Source organism: Bombina bombina, chromosome 1 (genome assembly GCF_027579735.1).
Source record: "Bombina bombina isolate aBomBom1 chromosome 1, aBomBom1.pri, whole genome shotgun sequence".
Taxonomy (NCBI): domain Eukaryota; kingdom Metazoa; phylum Chordata; class Amphibia; order Anura; family Bombinatoridae; genus Bombina; species Bombina bombina.
In genome coordinates, this window is record NC_069499.1 from 559,861,410 (window position 1) to 559,887,362 (window position 25,953).

Below are 25,953 nucleotides of genomic sequence, written 5' to 3' on the forward strand. Positions count from 1 at the left end.
CATCTCCAGACTCTAACTTTCATCCATGCTCTCACTGAGAGGCTGACAGGACTACTTAAAACTCCAGTCCCATGCCGAAGAGTACTACCCTCCATAAGAGACTATTGAAAAACTTCTGACACTTCACTGCCAACCTCCTGGGACGAAAGGCAAAGAATGACTGGGGGATGAGGGAAGTGGGAGAGGTATTTAAGCCTTTGGCTGGGGTGTCTTTGCCTTCTCCTGGTGGCCAGGTTCTGAATTCCCAAAAGTAATAAATGCAGCTGTGGACTCTTCCCATTTAAGAAGAAAATAACTGTTTAAGCATTCCTGCTGCATGATATAGAAAGGGGTGCAGGAGGCTATTTGCAGCTTAATCTAAGGTAAGACTTTAAGATGACAAAAGTGACTGTCCCTTTAAACTCCAAATCTTAGAACCTTTGCACAGGCCACATTTCTAGGATAACAATAGATAAGGGTTTATGATGTTTTGTCATTGCAATTAACATACAGTCAAAAAAGAGTTGCCAAAATGTGTTCTGTTCCCTGAGATATGGCTCTCAGAAACAGCTCTACAAAGCTGCACAATAATTACTATTTAATAATAACTACACATTTATTCTATAATATTATACATCTTTATTGTATAATTGTATAATTATACATATACACAAGTGCATGATAATACAAATGTATCTTTTATATTGATCTTGTGACAATTCTTCTGTTATTAGGAATGTATATATATTTATATGTAGTATAAACTTTTAATAACTAGTATTAACTTAATTGCCATCAATAAAATTATATTTGTGAGTTTCATGTCTCTTTAAACAGTTGACCACGTAATAGGATGCTCCTTATTTTGTCCTGGTCATGTGACTCACCTGATATAGACCAGGAGTTTGTTTCCCATCACAACCTGCTCATCTAAGTGAAAGAGAGGTATTTTATTAAATTATACATAATTTTCTTTTCATTAAAAACAGAATGTATGCTTACCTGATAAATTACTTTCTCTTGCGGTGTATCCAGTCCACGGATTCATCCTTACTTGTGGGATATTCTCATTCCCTACAGGAAGTGGCAAAGAGAGCACACAGCAGAGCTGTCCATATAGCTCCCCCTCTAGCTCCGCCCCCCAGTCATTCGACCGACGGTTAGGAGAAAATGGAGAAACAATAGGGTGCAGTGGTGACTGTAGTTTAAACAAGAAATTATAACCTGACTTAATTGCCAGGGCGGGCCGTGGACTGGATACACCGCAAGAGAAAGTAATTTATCAGGTAAGCATAAATTCTGTTTTCTCCTGCAAGGTGTATCCAGTCCACGGATTCATCCTTACTTGTGGGATACCAATACCAAAGCTTTAGGACACGGATGAAGGGAGGGAACAAGACAGGTAACCTAAACGGAAGGCACCACTGCTTGCAAAACCTTTCTCCCAAAAATAGCCTCCGAAGAAGCAAAAGTATTGAATTTGTAAAATTTGGCAAAAGTATGCAGTGAAGACCAAGTCGCTGCCTTACAAATCTGTTCAACAGAAGCCTTATTCTTGAAAGCCCATGTGGAAGCCACAGCTCTGGTGGAATGAGCTGTAATTCGTTCAGGAGGCTGCTGCCCAGCAGTCTCATAAGCCAATCGGATGATGCTTTTCAACCAGAAGGAAAGAGAGGTAGCAGTCGCTTTCTGGCCTCTCCTCTTACCAGAATAGACTACAAACAAGGATGATGTTTGTCTGAAATCCTTGGTTGCTTGTAAATAGAATTTCAAAGCACAAACCACGTTGAGATTGTGTAAAAGCCGTTCCTTCTTAGAAGCTGGATTAGGACACAGGGAAGGAACAATGATTTCCTGGTTAATATTCTTATTAGAAACAACTTTAGGAAGAAAACCAGGTTTGGTACGCAAAACTACCTTATCTGCATGGAACACCAGATAAGGAGAATTACACTGCAAAGCAGACAATTCTGAAACTCTTCTAGCAGAAGATATAGCTACCAAAAACAAAACTTTCCAAGATAATAACAATATCTATGGAATGTAAAGGTTCAAACGGAACCCCTTGAAGAACTGAAAGAACTAAATTTAGACTCCATGGAGGAGCCACAGGTCTGTAGACAGGCTTGATTCTAACTAAAGCCTGTGGAAACGCTTGAACGTCTGGTACTTCTGCCAGACGCTTGTGTAAAAGGATAGACAGAGCGGATATCTGTCCCTTTAAAGAACTAGCTGATAAACCTTTCTCCAATCCTTCTTGGAGAAAAGACAATATCCTTGGAATCCTAATCGTACTCCACAAGTAACCCTTGGATTCACACCAAAAAAGATATTTCCGCCATATCTTATGGTGAATTTTCCTGGTGACAGGCTTTCTAGCCTGGATCAGCGTATCTATGACTGAATCAGAGAACCCACGCTTGGATAGAATTAAGCGTTCAATCTCCAAGCAGTCAGCTGCAGAGAAACTAGATTTGGATGCTTGAATGGACCCTGTATTAGTAGATCCTGCCTCGTTGGCAGTGTCCATGGTGGGACAGATGACATGTCCACTAGGTCTGCATACCAAGTCCTGAGTGGCCACGCAGGCGCTATCAGAATTACCGAAGCCTTCTCCTGTGTGATTCTGGCTACCAGCCGAGGGAGAAGGGGAAACGGTGGAAAGATATAAGCTAGACTGAAGGACCAAGGCGCTACTAGAGCATCTATCAATGCCGCCTTGGGGTCCCTGGACCTGGATCCGTAAAGAGGAAGTATGGTGTTCTGACGGGACGCCATCAGATCCAATTCTGGAATGACCCATAGCTGGGTCAGCTGAGCAAAAACCTCCGGGTGGAGTTCCCACTCCCCCGGTTGAAAAGTCTGACGACTTAGGAAATCCGCTTCCCAGTTGTCTACTCCTGGGATGTGAATTGCAGATAGATGGCAAGAGTGAGCCTCCGCCCACCTGATTATTTTGGTTACTTCCTTCATCGCTAAGGAACTCTTTGTTCCTCCCTGATGATTGATGTATGCTACAGTCGTGATGTTGTCCGACTGAAATCTGATGAATTTGGACGCCGCTAAATGAGGCCATGCCTGGAGCGTGTTGAATATCGCTCTCAGTTCCAAAATGTTTATCGGGAGAAGAGACTCCTCCCGAGACCATAGGCCCTGAGCTTTCAGGGAGTCCCAGACCGCACCCCAGCCTAACAGACTGGCGTCGGTCGTTACAATGATCCACTCCGGTCTGCGGAAGCACATTCCCTGAGACAGGTGATACTGAGACAACCACCAGAGAAGAGAATCTCTTTTTCGTTTTCTGGTCCAGTTGGATTTGAGGAGACAAATCTGCATAATCCCCATTCCACTGTTTGAGCATGCACAATTGCAGTGGTCTGAGATGAATTCGAGCAAAAGGGACTACGTCCATTGCTGCTACCATTAATCCGATTAAAACCATGCACTGAGCTACAGATGGCCGAGGAATGGAATGAAGAGCTCGGCAAGTAGTTAAAAGCTTTACCCTTCTGACCTCCGTCAGAAATATTTTATTTCTACCGAGTCTATTAATGTTCCCAGGAAGGGAACCCTTGTGAGTGGGGATAGAGAACTTTTTTCGGTGTTCACCTTCCACCCGTGAGACCTTAGAAAGGCCAGAACAATCTCCGTATGAGCCTTGGCTCTGGGAAAAGACGACGCCTGTATTAAGATGTCGTCCAGATAAGGTGCTACTGCAATGCCCCGCGGTCTTAGTACCGCTAGAAGGGACCCTAGCACTTTTGTGAAAATTCTGGGAGCGGTGGCCAACCCGAGAGGAAGGGCCACGAACTGGTAATGCTTGTCCAGAAAAGCGAACCTTAGGAACTGATGGTGATCTTTGTGGATAGGAATATGAAGGTACGCATCCTTTAGATCCACGGTAGTCATATATTGACCTTCCTGGATCATCGGTAAGATTGTCCGAATGGTCTCCATTTTGAATGATGGAACTCTGAGGAATTTGTTTAGAATTTTTAGATCCAGGATTGGCCTGAAAGTTCCTTCCTTTTTGGGAACCACAAACAGGTTTGAGTAAAAACCCAGTCCTTGTTCTGTAATTGGAACTGGATATATCACTCCCATCTTGAGTAGATCTTCTACACAGCGTAAGAACGCCTCTTTCTTTGTCTGGTCTGTAGACAGACGAGAAATGTGGAACCTCCCCCTTGGAGAAGAGTCCTTGAATTCTAGAAGATATCCCTGAGCAATGATGTCTAATGCCCAGGGATCGGAAACATCTCTTGCCCAAGCCTGGGCAAAGAGAGAGAGTCTGCCCCCTACCAGATCTGGTCCCGGATCGGGGGCTACCCCTTCATGCTGTCTTAGTAGAAACCGCAGGCTTTTTGGCCTGTTTACCCTTGTTCCAGCCCTGCAAAGGCTTCCAGGTTGCCTTGGGCTGTGAAGCGTTACCCTCTTGCTTTGCGGTTGCAGAGGTTGAAGCAGGACCGCTCCTGAAGTTGCGAAAGGAACGAAAATTAGCCTTGTTTTTAGCCTTAAAAGGCCTATCTTGCGGGAGGGCATGGCCCTTTCCCCCAGTGATATCCGAAATAATCTCTTTCAACACGGGCCCGAAAAGGGTCTTTCCCTTGAAAGGAATATTTAGCAATTTTGTTTTGGACGACACATCGGCCGACCATGACTTGAGCCAAAGCGCTCTGCGCGCCATAATGGCAAAACCAGAATTTTTCGCTGCTAACTTAGCTAATTGCAAAGCGGCATCTGTGATAAAAGAATTAGCCAGTTTTAGAGCATTAATTCTATCCATGACTTCGTCATATGAAGTCTCCCTCTGGAGCGACTCCTCCAGCGCCTCAAACCAAAAAGCCGCTGCAGTAGTTACAGGAATAATTCAGGCAATAGGTTGGAGAAGGAAACCTTGTTGAACAAATATTTTCTTTAGTAAACCTTCTAATTTTTTATCCATAGGATCTTTGAAAGCACAACTGTCTTCAATTGGTAAGTGTGTGCGCTTGGATAGTGTTGAAACTGCCCCCTCTACCTTAGGGACCGACTGCCACGCGTCCCGCCTGGGATCAGTTATGGGGAACATTTTCTTAAAGATAGGGGGGGAACAAAAGGTACACCTGGTCTCTCCCACTCCCTAGCAACAATAGCCCCCACCCTCTTAGGGATTGGAAACGCATCAGTGTATACAGGTACTTCTAGATATTTGTCCATTTTACACAATTTCTCTGGGACCACCATAGGGTCACAATCATCCAGAGTTGATAAAACCTCCCTAAGCAGTACGCGGAGGTGTTCCAATTTAAACTTAAACGCTAGTGAATCTGATTCTGCCCGCTGAGAAACTTTTCCTGAGTCAGAAATTTCTCCCTCAGACATTACATCCCTTGCCCCTACTTCAGAGTGTTGTGAGGGTACATCAGATAAACCTCCCAAAGCTTCCGACTGCTCCTCATCTGTTCTCAAGACAGAACTATCACGCTTTTTAGGGAAAACTGGCAGTTTGGATAGAAAGGCCACAAGTTTGTTGCAATGTAATAGGTGCCAATGCACTAGAGGTACTAGGTATCGCTTGAGCGGGCGTAACTAGTGATGACACATGGGGAGAGGAAGGCGGACTATCCTCATTACCTTCAGTCAAAGAATCATCTAGGGCTATATTTTTAAGTGACATAATATGATCTTTAAAGTGTATAGACACATTAGTGCACTTGGGACACATTTTGAGTGGGGGTTCCACCATGGCTTCTGAACACATAGAGCAAGGCTTTTCCTTAGTGTAAGACATGTTTAACAGATTAGTATTTTCCACAAGCAGGCTTGGAAAAACACTTTATCAGTAAAAAAAACTATTTGCAATAAATGGTACTGTGCCTTTAAGAAAATAAAAGCGCACACAATTTTACAAAACGGTGAAAAATGAACCAAATCTCTTGAAATTTTTACAGTATGTGCCTAATGCTTCGATATGATTGCACAGCAAGTTTCGGCCTGATTAACCCTTTAATGCACAAACCGGAGCCGCCTAAAGCAAACAACCAGTTAATAAACTACAGCACCTTGCCACAGCAGCCTGCTGTGGCCCTACCTTCCCTTAGGGATTGGATTTGAGAAAAGCAAGCCTGTTGAAGTCCTCAAGCAGTCTCTGGACCCATGTGAAGCAACATGCAAGGAAATCTGTCAGAATAAACTGCGCAACTGAGGCGCGAAATTAGGCCCCTCCCACTCCACTCCGGAGCTGTGGGGCCTTCAGAACCCAATTTAGGTGACTAAAAATAATGCCATGTGGAATAAAAACCCCAATAACCACACCAAAAGTGCTTTAAAAGTGTCATTAAAGAGTATTTTGTTAATTAAAATAATCGATTGCCCTGCAAAAGTGATCACCAATCTATTGAGCCCTCTTAAATAAGCCTCTAGTTCTATACTAAGTCTCAGAACATGGCTTACCCTTCCCACATGGGGATTCTTGTCAGTCTTCTAGCATTATCTTGTCTTGACTAGAAAAAAGATGACTGAAACATACCTCAAAGCAGTTAAGCCTGCAAACTGTTCCCCCCAACTGAAGTTTTCTGGTACTCCTTAGTCCTGTGTGGGAACAGCAATGGATTTTAGTTACAACATGCTAAAATCATTTTCCTCTCAGCAGAATTCTTCATCAAATTTCTGCCAGAGAGTAAATAGCACAAACCGGTACTATTTAAAAATAACAAACTTTTGATTGAAGATATAAAACTACAAATCTAACACCACATTCACTTTACCCTCCCGTGGAGATGCCCTATCTGTTAGAGCGGCAAAGAGAATGACTGGGGGAGGAGCTAGAGGGGGAGCTATATGGACAGCTCTGCTGTGTGCTCTCTTTGCCACTTCCTGTAGGGAATGAGAATATGCCACAAGTAAGGATGAATCCGTGGACTGGATACACCTTGCAAGAGAAAGAGACCACAAAAAAACCCCAACATTTTAGTAACTATTTATTTATTTAATTTTTAAGTTGCAAAATAATTATCATAAAATGGAAACCAAGAAGAAACCCACAATCCAGCAAATCATCTAGGGATGACATTAAGTCATTTTTTAATTTATTTTTTTAGCAAATTGGGTGTAACCTCCTATGAATGAAGCCATTTTTAATTAATGGAGAATAGTTTCATATTCAATTGAAACAGCAGAACATTTTGGGAGCTAAAGCTGTAAGAGGCCGTTTCACAGTTCTGAAACTGAGATCTCTAATGTTATTTAACAAACTTCATCTGTAAAACAAAATGAATACAATCTTTGGAGAAGAGCTTCTTTATTCAACTTCCCTTAAGTAGTAAAAAACCCAAAACTGAAGCCATGGGAAGTGATATAATTTGTAGGTGAGGTTTTTGTAGACATTATCCTCAAGGAAGAGTCTAGGGGGCCCATTTATCAAGCTCCGGATGGAGCTTGAGGGCCCGTGTTTCTGGCCCTAAAGACCGCTGCTCCATAACCTGTCTGTCTGCTCTGAGCAGGCGGACAGACATTGCCGCAATTCAACCCGATCGAGTACGATCGGGTTGATTGACACCCCTCTGATTGGCCGCGAATCTGCAGGGGGCAGCGTTGCACCAGCAGCTCTCCGCATTCAGCGAGGTCTGTCGGACCTGATCTGCACTGTCGGATCAGGTCCGACAGACCTTTGTTAAATAGGCCCCTACTTCTCCGTGTGGATAAAAGATCACAAATGTATTATTAATGTGAGAAGGAAAAACAGTATAGAACAAAAACCGGCTACATGGATGAAGATATTGAAGGAAATGGCACGGTTAAGAGCCAGGCAAAAAAAAATAAAACAACAGAAAATAATAATGTATGTAAAGGTATTGAAGGGATGTACGATATACAAGAACACAGCTAATACTAGTAAAACTAAGGAGAGCAAACAATATTATAGGTAGCAGCATTAAAAGTAGAGAACTTAAAGGGACAGTAAACACCTTGTAACTCCACCTACCCCAGGGATAGACTATAGGGGACATTGGCAGCTGAAAATGAGAAAATCTGCAATTTTCAAAAATGTATTTTATAAAAACTGTACATTTGTACATTTAAACTGCAAAGTTTTTTTTCTATACATAACTAAAGCTTTAATATTAAATGCTCCAGGTATTTACTGTCCATTTAAGCAAGGAAAGAATAATGCATTATTATGTACTAGTCCTAAAGCCCGTTCACACGGGCCATTTTTTGAAGTACAGCGGTCCTACCCCTTGCTCTCTCTCCCTCCCCCTCTCTTTTGCTCTCTCTCTCTCCTCCTCTCTTTTGCGCTCTCTCTCTCCCCCTCTTTTGCGCTCTCTCTCCCCCCCTCTCTTTTGCGCTCTCTCTCTCCCCTCTCTTTTGCGCTCTCTCTCTCCCCTCTCTCTTTTGCGCTCTCTCTCTCCCCCCCTCTCTTTTGCGCTCTCTCTCCCCTCTCTTTTGCGCTCTCTCCCCCCTCTCTTTTTCACTCTCTCCCCCCTCTCTTTTGAGCTCTCTCTCCCCTTTCTTTTGTGCTCTCTCCCCCCTCTCTTTGCGCTCTCTCTCTCTCCCCTCTCTTTTGCTCTCTCTCCCCCCTCTCTTTTGCTCTCTCTCTCCCCTCTCGTTTGCGCTCTCTCTCCATCCCTCTATTTTGCTCTCTCTCTCCCCCTCTCTATTGCTCTCTCCCCCTCTCTATTGCTCTCTCTCCCCTTTTATTTTTTGCAGTACAGCGGTCCTACCCCTTGCTCTCTCTCCCTCCCCCTCTCTTTTGCTCTCTCTCTCTCCCCCCTCTCTTTGCGCTCTCTCTCTCCCCTCTCTTTTGCTCTCTCTCCCCCCTCTCTTTTGCTCTCTCTCTCCCCTCTCGTTTGCGCTCTCTCTCCATCCCTCTATTTTGCTCTCTCTCTCCCCCTCTCTATTGCTCTCTCCCCCTCTCTATTGCTCTCTCCCCCTCTCTATTGCTCTTTCTCCCCCCTCTCTCCCCCTCTTTTCTTTTGCTCTCTCTCTTCCCCTCTCTTTTGCTTTCTCTCTTTCGCCCTCTTATTTTGTCTCTCCCCCTCTATTTTGCTCTCTCTCCCCCCTCTCTTGCTCTTTCCCCTCTCTTTTATCCTATCTTTAGCTCTTTCCCATCTCTTTTGTTCTCTCCCCCTCTCTATCTCTCTCCCCTCTATCTCACGTGCACAACCGCACCTGGCCCCGCCCCCATAATGCCTGGTCACGCCAGGCCATGCCCCCGCTCAAGCCCGGCCCCGCCCACTTCTGCCTGCATCGGCTGCAAACAGCAGATCAGCTAGGGACTCTAAGGCCAGGTGTGTTTGTCCTCGTGCTGTCTCTACTGCGCATGACAGCTTCGGACAAACACACTTGGCCTTTTATATTATAGGATAACGCAATCTATGGGCTGGTTATGAGAAAAAGTGCATTTGGAGTAGGGAACATTGTTGGGCTTATAGGAAGTAGAGACTGGGGCATTATCTGTAGAACAGGGAAAGATTGGTTATGTGCTCAATTTGATTCAAAGTCATCATCTTAATACTAGGACTATGCAAATGATAATAGTCACAGGTAATCAACCTCTGATAGACAGGATGCTTAGGGATGCAACCTAGGAGTTAAACTGGCAGTCATACTCCATCATTTTTATAATAATTAAAAGACCTGCTGTGCTTGAGAAAACACAATTTATGCTTACCTGATAAATTTATTTCTCTTGTGGTGTATCCAGTCCACGGATCATCCATTACTTGTGGGATATTCTCATTCCCAACAGGAAGTTGCAAGAGGACACCCACAGCAGAGCTGTAATATAGCTCCTCCCCTAACTGTCATAGCCAGTCATTCGACCGAAAACAAGCCGAGAAAGGAGGAACCATAGGGTGTAGTGGTTACTGTAGTTTAAATTTAAAAATTACCTGCCTTAAAATGACAGGGCGGGCCGTGGACTGGATACACCACAAGAGAAATAAATTTATCAGGTAAGCATAAATTGTGTTTTCTCTTGTAAGGTGTATCCAGTCCACGGATCATCCATTACTTGTGGGATACCAATACCAAAGCTAAAGTACACGGATGAAGGGAGGGACAAGGCAGGAACTTAAATGGAAGGAACCACTGCCTGTAAAACCTTTCTCCCAAATATAGCCCCCGAAGAAGCAAAAGTATCAAATTTGTAAAATTTTGAAAAAGTATGAAGCGAAGACCAAGTCGCCGCCTTGCAAATCTGTTCAACAGAAGCCTCATTTTTAAAGGCCCAAGTGGAAGCCACAGCTCTAGTGGAATGAGCTGTAATCCTTTCAGGAGGCTGCTGTCCAGCAGTCTCATAGGCTAAGCGGATTAAGCTTCTTAGCCAAAAAGAAAAAGAGGTTGCCAAAGCCTTTTGACCTCTCCTCTGTCCAGAGTAGACAACAAACAAAGCAGATGTTTGACGAAAATCTTTAGTAGCTTGTAAGTAAAACTTTAAAGCACAGACCACGTCCAGATTGTGTAACACAAGGATGGAACCACAATCTCTTGATTGATATTCTTGTTAGATACCACCTTAGGTAAGAACCCAGGTTTGGTACGCAGGACTACCTTATCCGTATGAAAAATCAGATAAGGAGAATCACATTGTAAGGCAGATAGCTCAGAGACTCTACGAGCCGAGGAAATAGCTACCAAAAAAAAAAAAACTTTCCAAGATAAAAGTTTGATATCTATGGAATGAAGAGGTTCAAACGGAACTCCTTGAAGAACCTTAAGAACCAAGTTTAAGCTCCATGGTGGAGCAACAGGTTTAAACACAGGCTTGATTCAAACTAAAGCCTGACAAAATGCCTGAACGTCTGGAACATCTGCCAGACGCTAGTGCAAAAGAATAGACAGAGCAAAAATCTGTCCCTTTAAGAAACTAGCTGACAATCCTTTTTCCAAACATTCTTGGAGAAAAGATAAAATCCTAGGAATCCTGACCTTACTCCATGAGTAACCCTTGGATTCACACCAATAAAGATATCTACGCCATACCTTATGGTAAATTTTCCTGGTGACAGGCTTTCGTGCCTGTATTAAGGTATCAATAACTGACTCGGAGAAGCCACGCTTTGATAAAATCAAGCATTCAATCTCCAGGCAGTCAGCCTCAAAGAAATTAGATTTGGATGGTTGAAAGGACCCTGAAGTAGAAGGTCCTGTCTCAGAGGCAGAGACCATGGTGGAAAGGATGACATGTCCACTAGATCTGCATACCAGGTCCTGCGTGGCCACGCAGGTGCTATCAGAATCACCGATGCTCTCTCCTGCTTGATCTTGGCAATCAGTCGAGGGAGCAGAGGAAACGGTGGAAACACATAAGCCAGGTTGAAAGACCAGGGCGCTGCTAGATTATCTATCAGTGTCGCCTTGGGATCCCTGGACCTGGATCCGTAACACGGAAGCTTGGCGTTCTGGCGAGACGCCATGAGATCCAGTTCTGGTTTGCCCCAACGGAGAATCAGTTGTGCAAATACCTCCGGATGGAGTTCCCACTCTCCCGGATGAAAAGTCTGACGACTTAGAAAATCCGCCTCCCAGTGCTCTACACCTGGGATATGGATAGCTGATAGGTGGCAAGAGTGAATCTCTGCCCAGTGAATTATTTTTGAAACTTCTAACATCTCTAGGGAACTTCTTGTTCCCCCTCGATGGTTGATGTAAGCTACAGTCGTGATGTTGACCGACTGAAATCTGATGTACCTCAGAGTTGCTAACTGAGCCTTGAATATCGCTCTTAGTTCCAGAATATTTATTGGAAGGAGAGACTCCTCCTGAGTCCACGATCCCTGAGCCTTCAGGGAGTTCCAGACTGCACCCCAACCTAGAAGGCTGGCATTTGTTGTTACAATAGTCCAATCTGGCCTGCGAAGGTCATACCTTTGGACAGATGGACCCGAGATAGCCACCAGGGAAGAGGATCCCTGGTCTCTTGGTCCAGATTCAGTTGAGGGGCCAAATCTGTGTAATCCCCGCTCCACTGACTGAGTCTGCATAGTTGCAGCGGTCTGAGATGTAAGCGTGTAAACGGCACTATGTCCATTGCCGCTACCATTAAGCCGATTACTTCCATACACTGAGCCACCAAAGGGCGCGGAATGGAATGAAGAACCCGACAGGAATTTAGAAGCTTTGATTACCTGGACTCCGTCAAGGTACATTTTCATTTCTACAGAATCTATCAGAGTCCCTAGAAAGGAAACTCTTGTGAGTGGGGATAGAGAACACTTTTCCTCGTTCACTTTCCACCCATGCGACCTCAGAAATGCCAGTACTACGTCCGTATGAGACTTGGCAATTTGGAAGTTTGACGCCTGTATCAGGATGTCGTCTAAATAAGGGGCTACTGCTATGCCCCGCGGCCTTAGGACCGCCAAAAGCGACCCTAGAACCTTTGTAAAGATTCTTGGGGCTGTAGCTAATCCAAAGGGAAGAGCTACAACTGGTAATGCCTGTCTTGAAAGGCAAACCTGAGAAACCGATGATGATCTTTGTGTATCGGAATGTGAAGATAAGCATCCTTTAGATCCACTGTAGTCATATATTGACCCTCCTGGATCAGTGGTAGGATGGTATGAATAGTTTCCATCTTGAACGACGGAACTTTGAGGAATTTGTTTAAGATCTTTAGATCCAAAATCGGTCTGAAGGTTCCCTCTTTTTTGGGAACCACAAACAGATTTGAGTAAAAACCCTGTTCCTGTTCCTCCTTTGGAACTGGATGGATCACTCCCATAACTAGGAGGTCTTGTACACAGTGTAAGAATGCCTCACTCTTTATCTGGTTTGCAGATAATTGTGAAAGGTGAAATCTCCCTTTTGGGGGGGAAGCTTTGAAGTCCAGAAGATATCCCTGGGATATAATTTCCAACGCCCAGGGATCCTGAACATCTCTTGCCCACGCCTGGGCGAAGAGTGAAAGTCTGCCCCCTACTAGATCCGTTACCGGATAGGGGGTCGTTCCTTCATGCTGTCTTAGAGGCAGCAGCAGGCTTTTTGACCTGCTTACCTTTTTTCCAGGTCTGGTTTGGTCTCCAAACCGTCTTGGATTGAGCAAAAGTTCCCTCTTGTTTATTATTAGAGGAAGTTGATGCCGCACCTGCCTTGAAGTTTCGAAAGGCACGAAAATTAGACTGTTTGGCCCTAGATTTGGACCTGTCCTGAGGAAGGGCACAACCTTTTCCTCCCGTGATATCAGCAATAATCTCCTTCAAACCAGGCCCGAATAGGGTCTGCCCCTTGAAGGGTATGTTAAGTAGCTTAGATTTTAAAGTCACGTCAGCTGACCATGATTTAAGCCATAGCGCTCTGCGCGCCTGTATAGCAAAACCAGAATTCTTAGCCGTTAGTTTATTCAAATGAACAATGGCATCAGAAATAAAATAATTGGCTAGCTTAAGTGCTCTAAGTTTGCCAAGTATGTCATCCAATGGAGTCTCTACCTGTAAAGCCTCTTTCAGAGACTCAAACCAGTACGCCGCAGCAGCAGTGACAGGGGCAATGCATGCAATGGGCTGTAGGATAAAATCTTGTTGAATAAATATTTTCTTAAGGTAACCTTCTAATTTTTTATCCATTGGCTCTAAAAAAGCACAACTGTCCTCGACAGGGATAGTAGTACGCTTTGCTAGAGTAGAAACTGCTCCCTCCACCTTAGGGTCTGCCATAAGTCCCGTGTGGTGGCGTCTATTGGAAAACATTTTTCTAAAAATAGGAGGGGAAGAGAACGGCACACCTGGTCTATCCCATTCCTTATTAATAATTTCTGTAAACCTTTTAGGTATTGGAAAAACATCAGTACACACCGGCACTGCAAAGCATTTATCCAGTCTACAAAATTTCTCTGGCACTGCAATGGTATCACAGTCATTCAGAGCAGCTAAAACCTCCCTAAGTAACACGTGGAGGTGTTCAAGCTTAAATTTAAATGTAGAAATATTAGAATCAGGTATCTTTCCTGAGTCATTAACATCACCCACTGACTGAAGCTCTCCTTCCTCAGCTTCTGCATATTGTGAGGCAGTATCAGACATGGTTCTTAAAGCGTCAGTATGCTCTGCATTTTGTCTCACCCCAGAGCTATCTCGCTAACCTCTAAGTTCAGGTAGTCTGGCTAATACCGCTGACAGTGTATTATCCATGACAGCCGCCATGTCTTGTAAAGTAAACGCTATGGGCGCCCTAGATGTACTTGGCGCCATTTGAGCGTGAGTCCCTTGGGCGGGAGTCAAAGGGTCTGACACTTGGGGAGAGTTAGTCGGCATAACTTTCCCCTCGTCAGATTCCTCTGGTGATAATTTTTTTAAAAACAGAATATGATCTTTATTGCATAAAATGAAATCAGTACATTTGGTACACATTCTAGGAGGGGGTTCCACCATGGCTTTTAAACATAATGAACAAGGAGTTTCTTCTATGTCAGACATGTTTATACAGACTAGCAATGAGACTAGCAAGCTTGGAAAACACTTTAAATCAAAACAAGCAAATATAAAAAACGGTACTGTGCCTTTAAGAGAAACAAATTTTGTCAGAATTTTAAAAACAGTGAAAAAATGCAGTAAATCAAACGAAATTTTTATAGTGTATGCAATAGGCTAGCAGAGCATTGCATCCACTTGCAAATGGATGATTAACCCATTAATCAAAAAACGGATAAAAAAAACGAAATAGACTTTTTTTTTTTTTTTTTTTTTTAAACAGTCACAACCAACTGCCACAGCAAGCTGTGATCCTACCTTCCCCAATAAACGACTTTGGAAAGCCTTTGAGCCCTTTAGAGATGTCCTATAGCATACAGGGGACTCCTGAGGGAAGCTGGATGTCACAGTTTGTAATTTTAACTGCACCAACTGTAACTTTTATACTATAACAGTGGAAAGCCTCAGTAAAACTGTTTCTAGTCAAAATTTAAGCCAGCCATGTGGAAAAAACTAGGCCCCAATAAAGTTTTATCACCAATGCATATATAAAAACGATTAAACATGCCAGCAAACGTTTATATTGCAATATCATAAGGGTATTACCCCTGGGAGTAAGCATGATACCAGTCGTTATTAAATCACTGTATTCAGGCTTAACTTACATTAATCCGGTATCAGCAGCATTTTCTAGCGTTTTCCATCTCTAGAAAAAATTATAACTGCACATACCTGATAGCAGAATAAACTGCACGCCATTCTCTCGCTGAAGTTACCTCATCTGTGTAATCCCCTCAGACATATGTGAGAATAGCAATGGATCTTAGTTACAACCTGCTAAGATCATAGAAACCTCAGGCAGATTCTTCTTCTATTTACTGCCTGAGATAAAATAGCACAACTCCGGTACTATTTAAAAATAACAAACTTTTGATTGAAGAAAATAAACTAACTATATTTAACCACTCTCTCCTACAACATCCTAGCTTGTTGAGAGTTGCAAGAGAATGACTGGCTATGACAGTTAGGGGAGGAGCTATATCACAGCTCTGCTGTGGGTGTCCTCTTGCAACTTCCTGTTGGGAATGAGAATATCCCACAAGTAATGGATGATCCGTGGACTGGATACACCTTACAAGAGAAATAAAGGTGACTTCTGTCCCTCACATCTGCCCTTTTTAGTTCTTTGAGATTCTTACAGAAAAATAACATCTGCTTATCATCATTAATTGAAGATGACAATTTAAAGAATTCACCAGCATTTTTATGTGGTTGTCGAAATAGAGAAGTAGGAGCATTTAAACTGTCATTTTGTAAAGCTAACAAGGATTTGTTAGTAAGGGTACACTGCTAGATGCTACATTCATACCTGTCAAAGCTTTTCCAGAACTGATGGGTGTAGAGATGGCTTTGAAAAGTTTCTGTATTAAAAAAAATAACAATAATATAAACAATGTGTTATGGCTACTATACCAACTACTACACCCCTTGTTATTCTCAACTCATGTCGAATGTTATCCCCAACACATTACAAGAAGATGTGTCTTCATTACCTCCATAGGGCTGATAAAATCATTAGTTCCGCTGTTGTATACATAGATCATGGCATCATACAGTCTGTGCTCCCAGCACATGTGTACAATCTAAACAAGACACAAGAGACATGTCTCAAAATGATGAAAACCAACTCAAGACAAAGAAAGATAAGATCATACAGAGTCTTAATGGGCAAGAGACATACCTAAATGTACTTTATAAAATGCAGAAGGGACACTAAGATCAAGTTAGTTGCCTATTAAGAGAGATGAACCGTGAGCAACATAATCAGATTTGTACTAACTGTTAAATCAATATTTTTTCCCCACTCAAAGTAGAATATAGATCCCCACCCTGCTTGGTACAATATTTGGTAACATGATTTTTCCCCTAAGAGCTGTTTCTGGTTTACATTTATTTTTACATTCTTTAAATGTATTCTTGCTTGGAAATCTATAAACCGACTTAATAGGGAAGGGGGGGGTGTATATGTAGGTATGGGTTTTCCCACACCCTTAAGACTTCTGGGAAATATTACGACTCACTTAAATGGTGATTGGCCATCTACCCACCTGACCTGTTATTCAAGAAATATACAAAGAGGAGAGACAGACAGCTGGTGAAACAGGGAAAGCAAGGCACAGAGCAAGTGATACACAAACAGAAAAGACATGGGGGGTCGATTTATTAAGCAGTGTATGCTGCATCAAGGCCCCATCATTTCTGGTCCACCAGAAACGGAAGTCAAGAAGCAGTGGACATAATACGATCGGGATGATTGACGGCCCCTGTTAGCGGCCGATTGGCTGCGAGTGAACAGGGGGCGGCATTGCACAAGCATTTCACCAGAAATGCTTGTGCAATGTTAAATGCTGACAGTGTAGCTACAGAGAATCATGTCCGCTTGACCTTTGGTAAATCTACCCCATGGAAAGCAAGAGTCAAAGCAATTGCAGGGAAACATGGGGAGCCATATTATGTTGGAAATTTAGAAGGTAGCACCTAGCACTACTAAAGATCTCCAGTTGAAGTGAATACAATCAAAATACAATAGTGCAATGTGATTTGTATTCACTTCTAGTTTCCTACATATTATTTGTCTCATATTTTGAAGACTTATGAGATGAGAACAAAAAAGTAACAAATTGTTTACAATTACTGAAACCTTACAACACAAAATAACATTTAGGATTCCAAAAAACAAATCTCAACTGGATTTGTAGTTTGTCCTGCATTGTCTCTACTCAGTGAGATATGCAGACTATCTGTGATTGAAATATACAACTTTGTTACATTTTTGCCCAGTGAATTTCAACTGCAACATATATGCCAGAGAGAAAGAATAATAGATAAAGAATTATAAAAGAAAATGGAAAGGGATTACAGATAAAGAAAAACATTGATTAAGACACTCATGGTTCCTCCACATAGCCGGGGCAGAGCTACCATTGGTGCAACAGGTACAATGGCTTACCTTTGCTTAATACAGAGTTACCATTGGGGGGGGACCAAAAAAAAAAATTGCACCAGGGTCCTCTGTTGATTAGGTCCGCTACTGCTAAATAGGCCACCTCTGTGTGTAGAGCTCACCTGCTGTATGTCCAGACTGGTGATGTCCATGTGTATAATGCAGGCCTCTACACTGTCCATCAGACCTCGGTCTTGGAAATGTTGAAGCAGATCTTTCATGACATGCGCAGTAAGCCCAGGGAGCTGGTCGCGTAGTAGGTACTGCTCTAAACACTCCAAGAACACTCCCTTGGCCACACAGTTCTCACTCAGCTTGTCATAAATCTGGCTGAAAAGGATATCCCTGAGAGAGAAAAAAGGGATATAGGATATACAATGAACCCATATATATATATTTTACAGTGACATTAATGGTGACATTTTGCACCTTAAAGGGACAATCTATACCAGAATTTTAATTGTTTTAAAAGATAGATAATCCATTAATTACTCATTCCCTAGTTTTGCATAACCAACACTTAAAACACTTTTTACCTCTGTGATAACCTTGCATCTAAGCCTCTGCAAACTGCCCCCTTATTTCAGTTCTTTTGACAGGCTTGCATTTTAGCCAATCAATGCTGACTACTAAGTAACTCCATGTGCATGAGCACAGTGTTATCTATATGGCACACATGAACTAACGCCCCCTAGTGGTGAAAAACTGTCGAAAGTTGTTTAAAAACAGAATTTATGCTTACCTGATAAATTACTTTCTCCAACGGTGTGTCCGGTCCACAGCGTCATCCTTACTTGTGGGAATATCTCTTCCCCAACAGGAAATGGCAAAGAGTCCCAGCAAAGCTGTCCATATAGTCCCTCCTAGGCTCCGCCCACCCCAGTCATTCGACCGACGGACAGGAGGGAAAAAAACAGGAGAAACTATAGGTGCTGTGGTGACTGTAGTTAGAGAAAATAATTCATCAAACCTGATTAAAAAACCAGGGCGGGCCGTGGACCGGACACACCGTTGGAGAAAGTAATTTATCAGGTAAGCATAAATTCTGTTTTCTCCAACATTGGTGTGTCCGGTCCACGGCGTCATCCTTACTTGTGGGAACCAATACCAAAGCTTTAGGACACGGATGAAGGGAGGGAGCAAATCAGGTTACCTAAACAGAAGGCACCACGGCTTGCAAAACCTTTCTCCCAAAAATAGCCTCCGAAGAAGCAAAAGTATCAAATTTGTAAAATTTGGCAAAAGTGTGCAGTGAAGACCAAGTCGCTGCCTTACATATCTGATCAACAGAAGCCTCGTTCTTGAAGGCCCATGTGGAAGCCACAGCCCTAGTGGAGTGAGCTGTGATTCTTTCCGGAGGTTGCCGTCCGGCAGTCTCGTAAGCCAATCGGATGATGCTTTTAAGCCAAAAAGAAAGAGAGGTAGAAGTCGCTTTTTGACCTCTCCTTTTACCAGAATAGACGACAAACAGAGAAGAAGTTTGTCTGAACTCTTTTGTAGCTTCTAAATAGAATTTTAGAGCACGGACTACGTATAAATTGTGTAACAAACGTTCCTTCTTTGAAACTGGATTCGGACACAAAGAAGGAACAACTATCTCCTGGTTAATATTTTTGTTAGAAACAACCTTTGGAAGAAAACCAGGCTTAGTACGCAAAACAACCTTATCTGCATGGAACACCAGATAGGGCGGAGAACACTGCAGAGCAGATAACTCAGAAACTCTTCTAGCAGAAGAAATAGCAACCAAAAACAAAACTTTCCAAGATAACAACTTAATATCTATGGAATGTAGAGGTTCAAACGGAACCCCTTGAAGAACTGAAAGAACTAGATTTAAACTCCAGGGAGGAGTCAAAGGTCTGTAAACAGGCTTGATCCTAACCAGAGCCTGAACAAATGCTTGAACATCTGGCACAGCTGCCAGTCGTTTGTGTAATAAGACAGATAAAGCAGAAATCTGTCCCTTTAGAGAACTCGCTGATAATCCTTTATCCAAACCCTCTTGTAGAAAGGAAAGGATCTTAGGGATTTTGATCTTATTCCATAAGAATCCCTTGGATTCACACCAGCAGATATATCTTTTCCATATTTTATGGTAAATTTTTCTAGTTACCGGTTTTCTGGCTTGAACTAGAGTATCTATCACAGAATCTGAAAACCCACGCTTTGATAGAATCAAGCGTTCAATTTCCAAGCTGTCAGCTGGAGGGAAACTAGATTTGGATGTTCGAATGGACCTTGTACTAGAAGATCCTGTCTCAAAGGTAGCTTCCATGGTGGAGCCGATGACATATTCACCAGGTCTGCATACCAAGTCCTGCGTGGCCACGCAGGAGCTATCAAGATCACCGAGGCCCTCTCCTGCTTGATCCTGGCTACCAGTCTGGGAATGAGAGGAAACGGTGGAAACACATAGGCTAGGTTGAAGGTCCAAGGCGCTACTAGTGCATCTACTAGAGTCGCCTTGGGATCCCTGGATCTGGACCCGTAGCAAGGAACCTTGAAGTTCTGACGAGACACCATCAGATCCATATCTGGAATGCCCCATAATTGAGTCAACTGGGCAAAGATCTCCGGGTGGAGTTCCCACTCCCCCGGATGGAATGTCTGACGACTCAGATAATCCGCCTCCCAGTTTTCCACACCTGGGATGTGGATCGCAGATAGGTGGCAGGAGTGATCCTCTGCCCATTTTATTATTTTGGTCACTTGTTCCCCCCTGATGATTGATATAAGCAACAGTCGTCATGTTGTCTGATTGGAATCTTATGAATCTGGCCTTTGCTAGTTGAGGCCAAGCCCTGAGAGCATTGAATATCGCTCTCAGTTCCAGAATGTTTATCGGGAGAAGAGACTCTTCCCGAGACCATAGTCCCTGAGCCTTCAGGGATTTCCAGACCGCACACCCCAGCCCACTAGACTGGCGTCGGTCGTGACGATGACCCACTCTGGTCTGCGGAAGCTCATTCCCTGGGACAGGTGGTCCAGGGTTAGCCACCAACGGAGTGAGTCTCTGGTCTTCTGATCTACTTGAATCACTGGAGACAAGTCTGTATAGTCCCCATTCCACTGTTTCAGCATGCACAGTTGTAATGGTCTTAGATGAATTCGAGCAAAAGGAACTATGTCCATTGCTGCAACCATCAATCCTACTACTTCCATGCACTGAGCTACGGAAGGACGAGGAATAGAATGAAGAACTTGACAAGCGTTTAGAAGTTTTGACTTTCTGACTTCTGTCAGGAAAATCCTCATTTCTAAAGAATCTATTATTGTTCCCAAGAAGGGAACTCTTGTCAATGGAGACAGGGAACTTTTTTCTATGTTCACCTTCCATCCGTGAGATCTGAGAAAGGCCAGAACGATGTCTGTGTGAGCCTTTGCCTTTGAAAGAGACGACGCTTGTATTAGAATGTCGTCCAAGTACGGTACTACTGCAATGCCCCTTGGTCTTAGAACCGCTAGAAGGGATCCGAGTACCTTTGTGAAAATCCTTGGAGCAGTGGCTAACCCGAATGGGAGGGCCACAAACTGGTAATGTTTGTCCAGAAAGGCAAACCTTAGGAACTGATAATGTTCTTTGTGGATAGGAATATGTAGATACGCATCCTTTAGATCCACGGTAGTCATAAATTGACCTTCCTGGATGGTGGGTAGAATCGTTCGAATGGTTTCCATTTTGAACGATGGTACTCTGAGAAATTTGTTTAGGATCTTTAAATCCAGAATTGGTCTGAAAGTTCCCTCTTTTTTTGGGAACTACAAACAGATTTGAGTAAAATCCCATTCCTTGTTCCGCCGTTGGAACTGGGTGTATCACTCCCATCTTTAACAGGTCTTCTACACAATGTAAGAATGCCTGTCTCTTTATTTGGTTTGAGGATAAGTGAGACATGTGGAACCTTCCCCTTGGGGGTAGTTCCTTGAATTCCAGAAGATAACCCTGAGAAACTATTTCTAGTGTCCAGGGATCCTGAACATCTCTTGCCCAAGCCTGAGCAAAGAGAGAGAGTCTGCCCCCTACTAGATCCGGTCCCGGATCGGGGGCTACTCCTTCATGCTGTTTTGTTAGCAGCAGCAGGCTTCTTGGCCTGCTTACCCTTGTTCAAGCCTTGCGTCGGTTTCCAGGCTGGTTTGGATTGAGAGGCATTACCCTCTTGTTTAGAGGATGCAGAGTTAGAGGCCGGTCCGTTCCTGAAATTGCGAAAGGAACGAAAATTAGACTTATTCTTGGCTTTGAAAGGCCTATCTTGTGGGAGGGCATGGCCCTTTCCCCCAGTGATGTCTGAAATAATCTCTTTCAATTCTGGCCCAAAGAGAGTCTTACCCTTGAAGGGGATATTAAGTAATTTTGTCTTGGAAGATACATCCGCTGACCAAGACTTTAGCCAAAGCGCTCTGCGCGCCACAATTGCAAACCCTGAATTTTTCGCCGCTAATCTAGCTAGTTGCAAAGTGGCATCTAAAATAAAAGAATTAGCCAACTTGAGTGCGTGAACTCTGTCCATAGCCTCCTCATACGGAGTCTCTCTACTGAGTGACTTTTCTAGTTCCTCGAACCAGAACCACGCTGCTGTAGTGACAGGAACAATGCACGAAATGGGTTGCAGGAGGTAACCTTGCTGTACAAAAATCTTTTTAAGCAAACCCTCCAATTTTTTATCCATAGGATCTTTGAAAGCACAATTATCCTCGATAGGAATAGTAGTGCGCTTGTTTAAAGTAGAAACTGCCCCCTCGACCTTAGGGACTGTCTGCCATAAGTCCTTTCTGGGGTCGACCATAGGAAATAATTTCTTAAATATTGGAGGGGGGACAAAAGGTATGCCGGGCTTCTCCCACTCCTTATTCACTATATCCGACACCCGCTTGGGTATAGGAAAAGCGTCAGGGTGCACCGGAACCTCTTGGAACTTGTCCATCTTGCATAATTTTTCTGGAATGACTAGGTTGTCACAATCATCCAGAGTAGATAACACCTCCTTAAGCAGTGCTCGGAGATGCTCTAATTTAAATTTAAATGTCACAACATCAGGTTCTGCTTGTTGAGAAATTTTACCTGAATCTGAAATTTCCCCATCCGACAAAACCTCCCTCATGACCCCTTCAGATTGGTGTGAGGGTATGACAGAGCAATTATCATCAGCGCCCTCCTGCTCTACAGTGTTTAAAACAGAGCAATCACGCTTTCTCTGATATGCAGGCATTTTGGATAAAATATTTGCTATGGAGTTATCCATTACTGCCGTTAATTGTTGCATAGTAATAAGCATTGGCGCGCTAGAAGTACTAGGGGCCTCCTGCGTGGGCAAAACTGGTGTAGACACAGAAGGAGATGATGTAGAACTATGTCTACTCCCTTCATCTGATGAATCATCTTGGGCAACTTTACTATCTGTGGCAATACTGTCCTTACTTTGTTTGGACGCTATGGCACAATTATCACACAATTTTGAAGGGGGACACACATTGATCTTCAAACATATAGAACATAGCTTATCTGAAGGTGCAGACATGTTAAACAGGCTTAAACTTGTCAAAAAAGTACAAAAACCGTTTTAAAACAAAACCGTTACTGTCTCTTTAAATTTTAAACAGTGCACACTTTATTACTGAATATGTGAAAAAGTATGAAGGAATTGTTCAAAATTTACCAAATTTTCACCACAGTGTCTTAAAGCATTCAAAGTATTGCACACCAATTTTCAGAGCTTTAACCCTTAAAATAAAGAAACCGGAGCCGGTTACAGTTTTAACCCCTCTACAGTCCCAGCTACAGCCTTTGCTGCGACTTTACCAAACCCAGGGGGGAATACGATACCAGATGAAGCCTTCTAGGAACTTTTCCAACTACTTTCAGATCCTCACACATGCATCTGCATGTCTTGCTCTCAAAAGTAACTGCGCATTAATGGCGCGAAAATGAGGCTCAGTCTACAACTGGGAAGGCCCTTCCTGACTGGAAAGGTGTCTAACACAGTGCCTGACGTTAAAAAACGTTCCCCAAGCTTATAAGTGTGAATTACAAGCATAAACATGTATAAAATGCCCAAATAAAGCAATCGATTTTGCCCATAAAAGTGTCTACCAGTTTCATAGCCCATATTAAGCCCTTTATTCTGTTTGAGACTAAGAAAATGGCTTACCGGTCCCCATGAGGGGAAATGACAGCCTTCCAGCATTACACAGTCTTGTTAGAAATATGGCTAGTCATACCTTAAGCAGAAAAGTCTGCTAACTGTTTCCCCCAACTGAAGTTACTTCATCTCAACAGTCCTATGTGGAAACAGCAAACGATTTAGTTACTGTCTGCTAAAATCATCTTCCTCTCACAAACAGAACTCTTCATCTTTTTCTGTTTCAGAGTAAATAGTACATACCAGCACTATTTTAAAATAACAAACTCTTGATAGTAGAATTAAAAAAACTACAACTAAACACCACATACTCTTAACCATCTCCGTGGAGATGTTGCCTGTGCAACGGCAAAGAGAATGACTGGGGTGGGCGGAGCCTAGGAGGGACTATATGGACAGCTTTGCTGGGACTCTTTGCCATTTCCTGTTGGGGAAGAGATATTCCCACAAGTAAGGATGACGCAGTGGACCGGACACACCAATGTTGGAGAAATGACATGCTCTATCTGAATCATGAACGTTTATTTTGGACTAGACTGTCCCTTTAAAGGAATAGTCTAGTCAAAATTAAATGTTCATGATTCAGATAGAGCATGCAATTTCAAACAACTTTCTAATTTACTACTATTATCAGTTTTTCTTTGTCCTCTTGGTATCTTTATTTGAATGTACGGTTAGGAGCATTTAGAAACATTTAGACACCAATCAGAAAGTGCTACCCAGGTGCTGAACCAAAAATGGGCCGGTTCCTATGCTTACATTCTTGCTTTTTCAAATAAAGATACCAAGAGAACAAAGAAAAAATCATAATAGGAGTAAATAAGAATGTTGTTTAAAATTGCTGCTTTATCTGAATCATTAAAGTTTAATTTTGACTAGACTTTTCCTTTGAGAAGCCCAAATTATTAACATTATTATCATTTATTTGTAGTGCGCCAACAGATTCCGCAGCACTTTAAACATAGGTATAATATGCAAAGGTAACATATAAAAACTAAATTTATGCTTACCTGAAAAATTGATTTCTTCTATGGTAAGACGAGTCCAAGGATTCATCCTTTACTTGTGGGTTATGATCCTTCCCTACAGGAAGTGGCAAAGAGCACCACAGCAGAGCTGTCTATATAGCTCCTCCCTTAGCTCCACCCCCATGTCATTCGACCGAAGGTACAGGAAGAGAAAGGAGAAACTACAAGGTGCAGAGGTGACTGCGTTTAAATCAAAAAAATATAATCTGTCTTAAAATGACAGGGTGGGCCGTGGACTCGTCTTACCATAGAAGAAATTAATTTATCAGGTAAGCATAAATTTAGTTTTCTTCTATAAAGGTAAGACGAGTCCACGGATTCATCCTTTACTTGTGGGATACAATACCAAAGCTACAGGACACGGATGAACGGGAGGGACAAGACAGATAGTTAAACAGAAGGCACCACTGCTTTAAGAACTTTTCTTCCAAAAAACAGCCTCTGAAGAAGCAAAGGTATCAAATTTGGAAAATTTGGAAAAGGTATGAAGAGAAGACCAAGTCGCAGCCGTACAAATCTGTTCAACAGAAGCATCATTTTTAAAAGCCCATGTGGAAGCCACCGCTCAAGTATAGTGAGCTGTAATTCTTTCACTTTACCCTTCCTAGTACTTAGAGTAGGCAAAGAGAATGACTGGGGGTGGAGCTAAGGGAGGAGCTATATAGACAGCTCTGCTGTGGTGCTCTTTGCCACTTCTTGTAGGGAAGGATAATATCCCACAAGTAAAGGATGAATCCGTGGACTCGTCTTACCTTTATAGAAGAAAAGCAAATTTGTAGAGGGTCCTGCTTACATTAAGGTGGTCTACAGTGATCTACAAAACAGCTGGGTTTATAGGCTTACATGCTGGGTGGGTCAGGGGTGACCAAATAGTAAATTACTTTATTATATATGGTATTTTATGCTAAAAAATAGGAGGGTGTCAATCAACCCGATCGTACTCGATCAGGTTGATTTCTGGCGATGTCTGTCCGCCTGCTCAGAGCAGGCGGACAGGTTATGGAGCAGCAGTGTTTGTGACCGCTGCTTCATAACTGCTGTTTCTGGCGAGCCTCCAGGCTCGCCAGAAACACGGGGCATCAAGCTCCATTCGCAGCTTGATAGATAGGCCCCATTGCCTCTACGTAAACAGGGGGTGGGACCGCTGTATACGTAACATTCAATAAAATAAGAAAATTGCGGATGGGACGAGCTGGTCCATAAAATGGATGAAAATTGGTAATAAAAATATATTTATTTGAAATTTTTGCAAAAAATAAAGTGTCGGATTGAATTAAATACTAAAAAGGAATTAAGATGTACGTTCAAAGGAGAGAACATTTACATTCACTTTAAGTAAAACAAAATGTATAAAACAAATCATTGAAAGATTCTGAATATGTGCAAATACCAGAAAAAAACTAAAGTAG

The 25,953-nt window shown here is 42.8% G+C and overlaps 1 protein-coding gene across 1 annotated transcript in view; it reads right to left on the reverse strand.

Annotated features, from left to right (window-relative positions):
* VPS8 (VPS8 subunit of CORVET complex) overlaps nt 1-25,953 on the reverse strand; it is a 478,663-nt gene that overhangs the window by 255,573 nt on the left and 197,137 nt on the right. Inside the window, 4 exon segments of the mRNA XM_053698746.1 lie at nt 867-909; nt 15,742-15,793; nt 15,926-16,015; nt 17,499-17,721. Of these exon segments, the coding sequence (XP_053554721.1) occupies nt 867-909; nt 15,742-15,793; nt 15,926-16,015; nt 17,499-17,721 (408 nt within the window).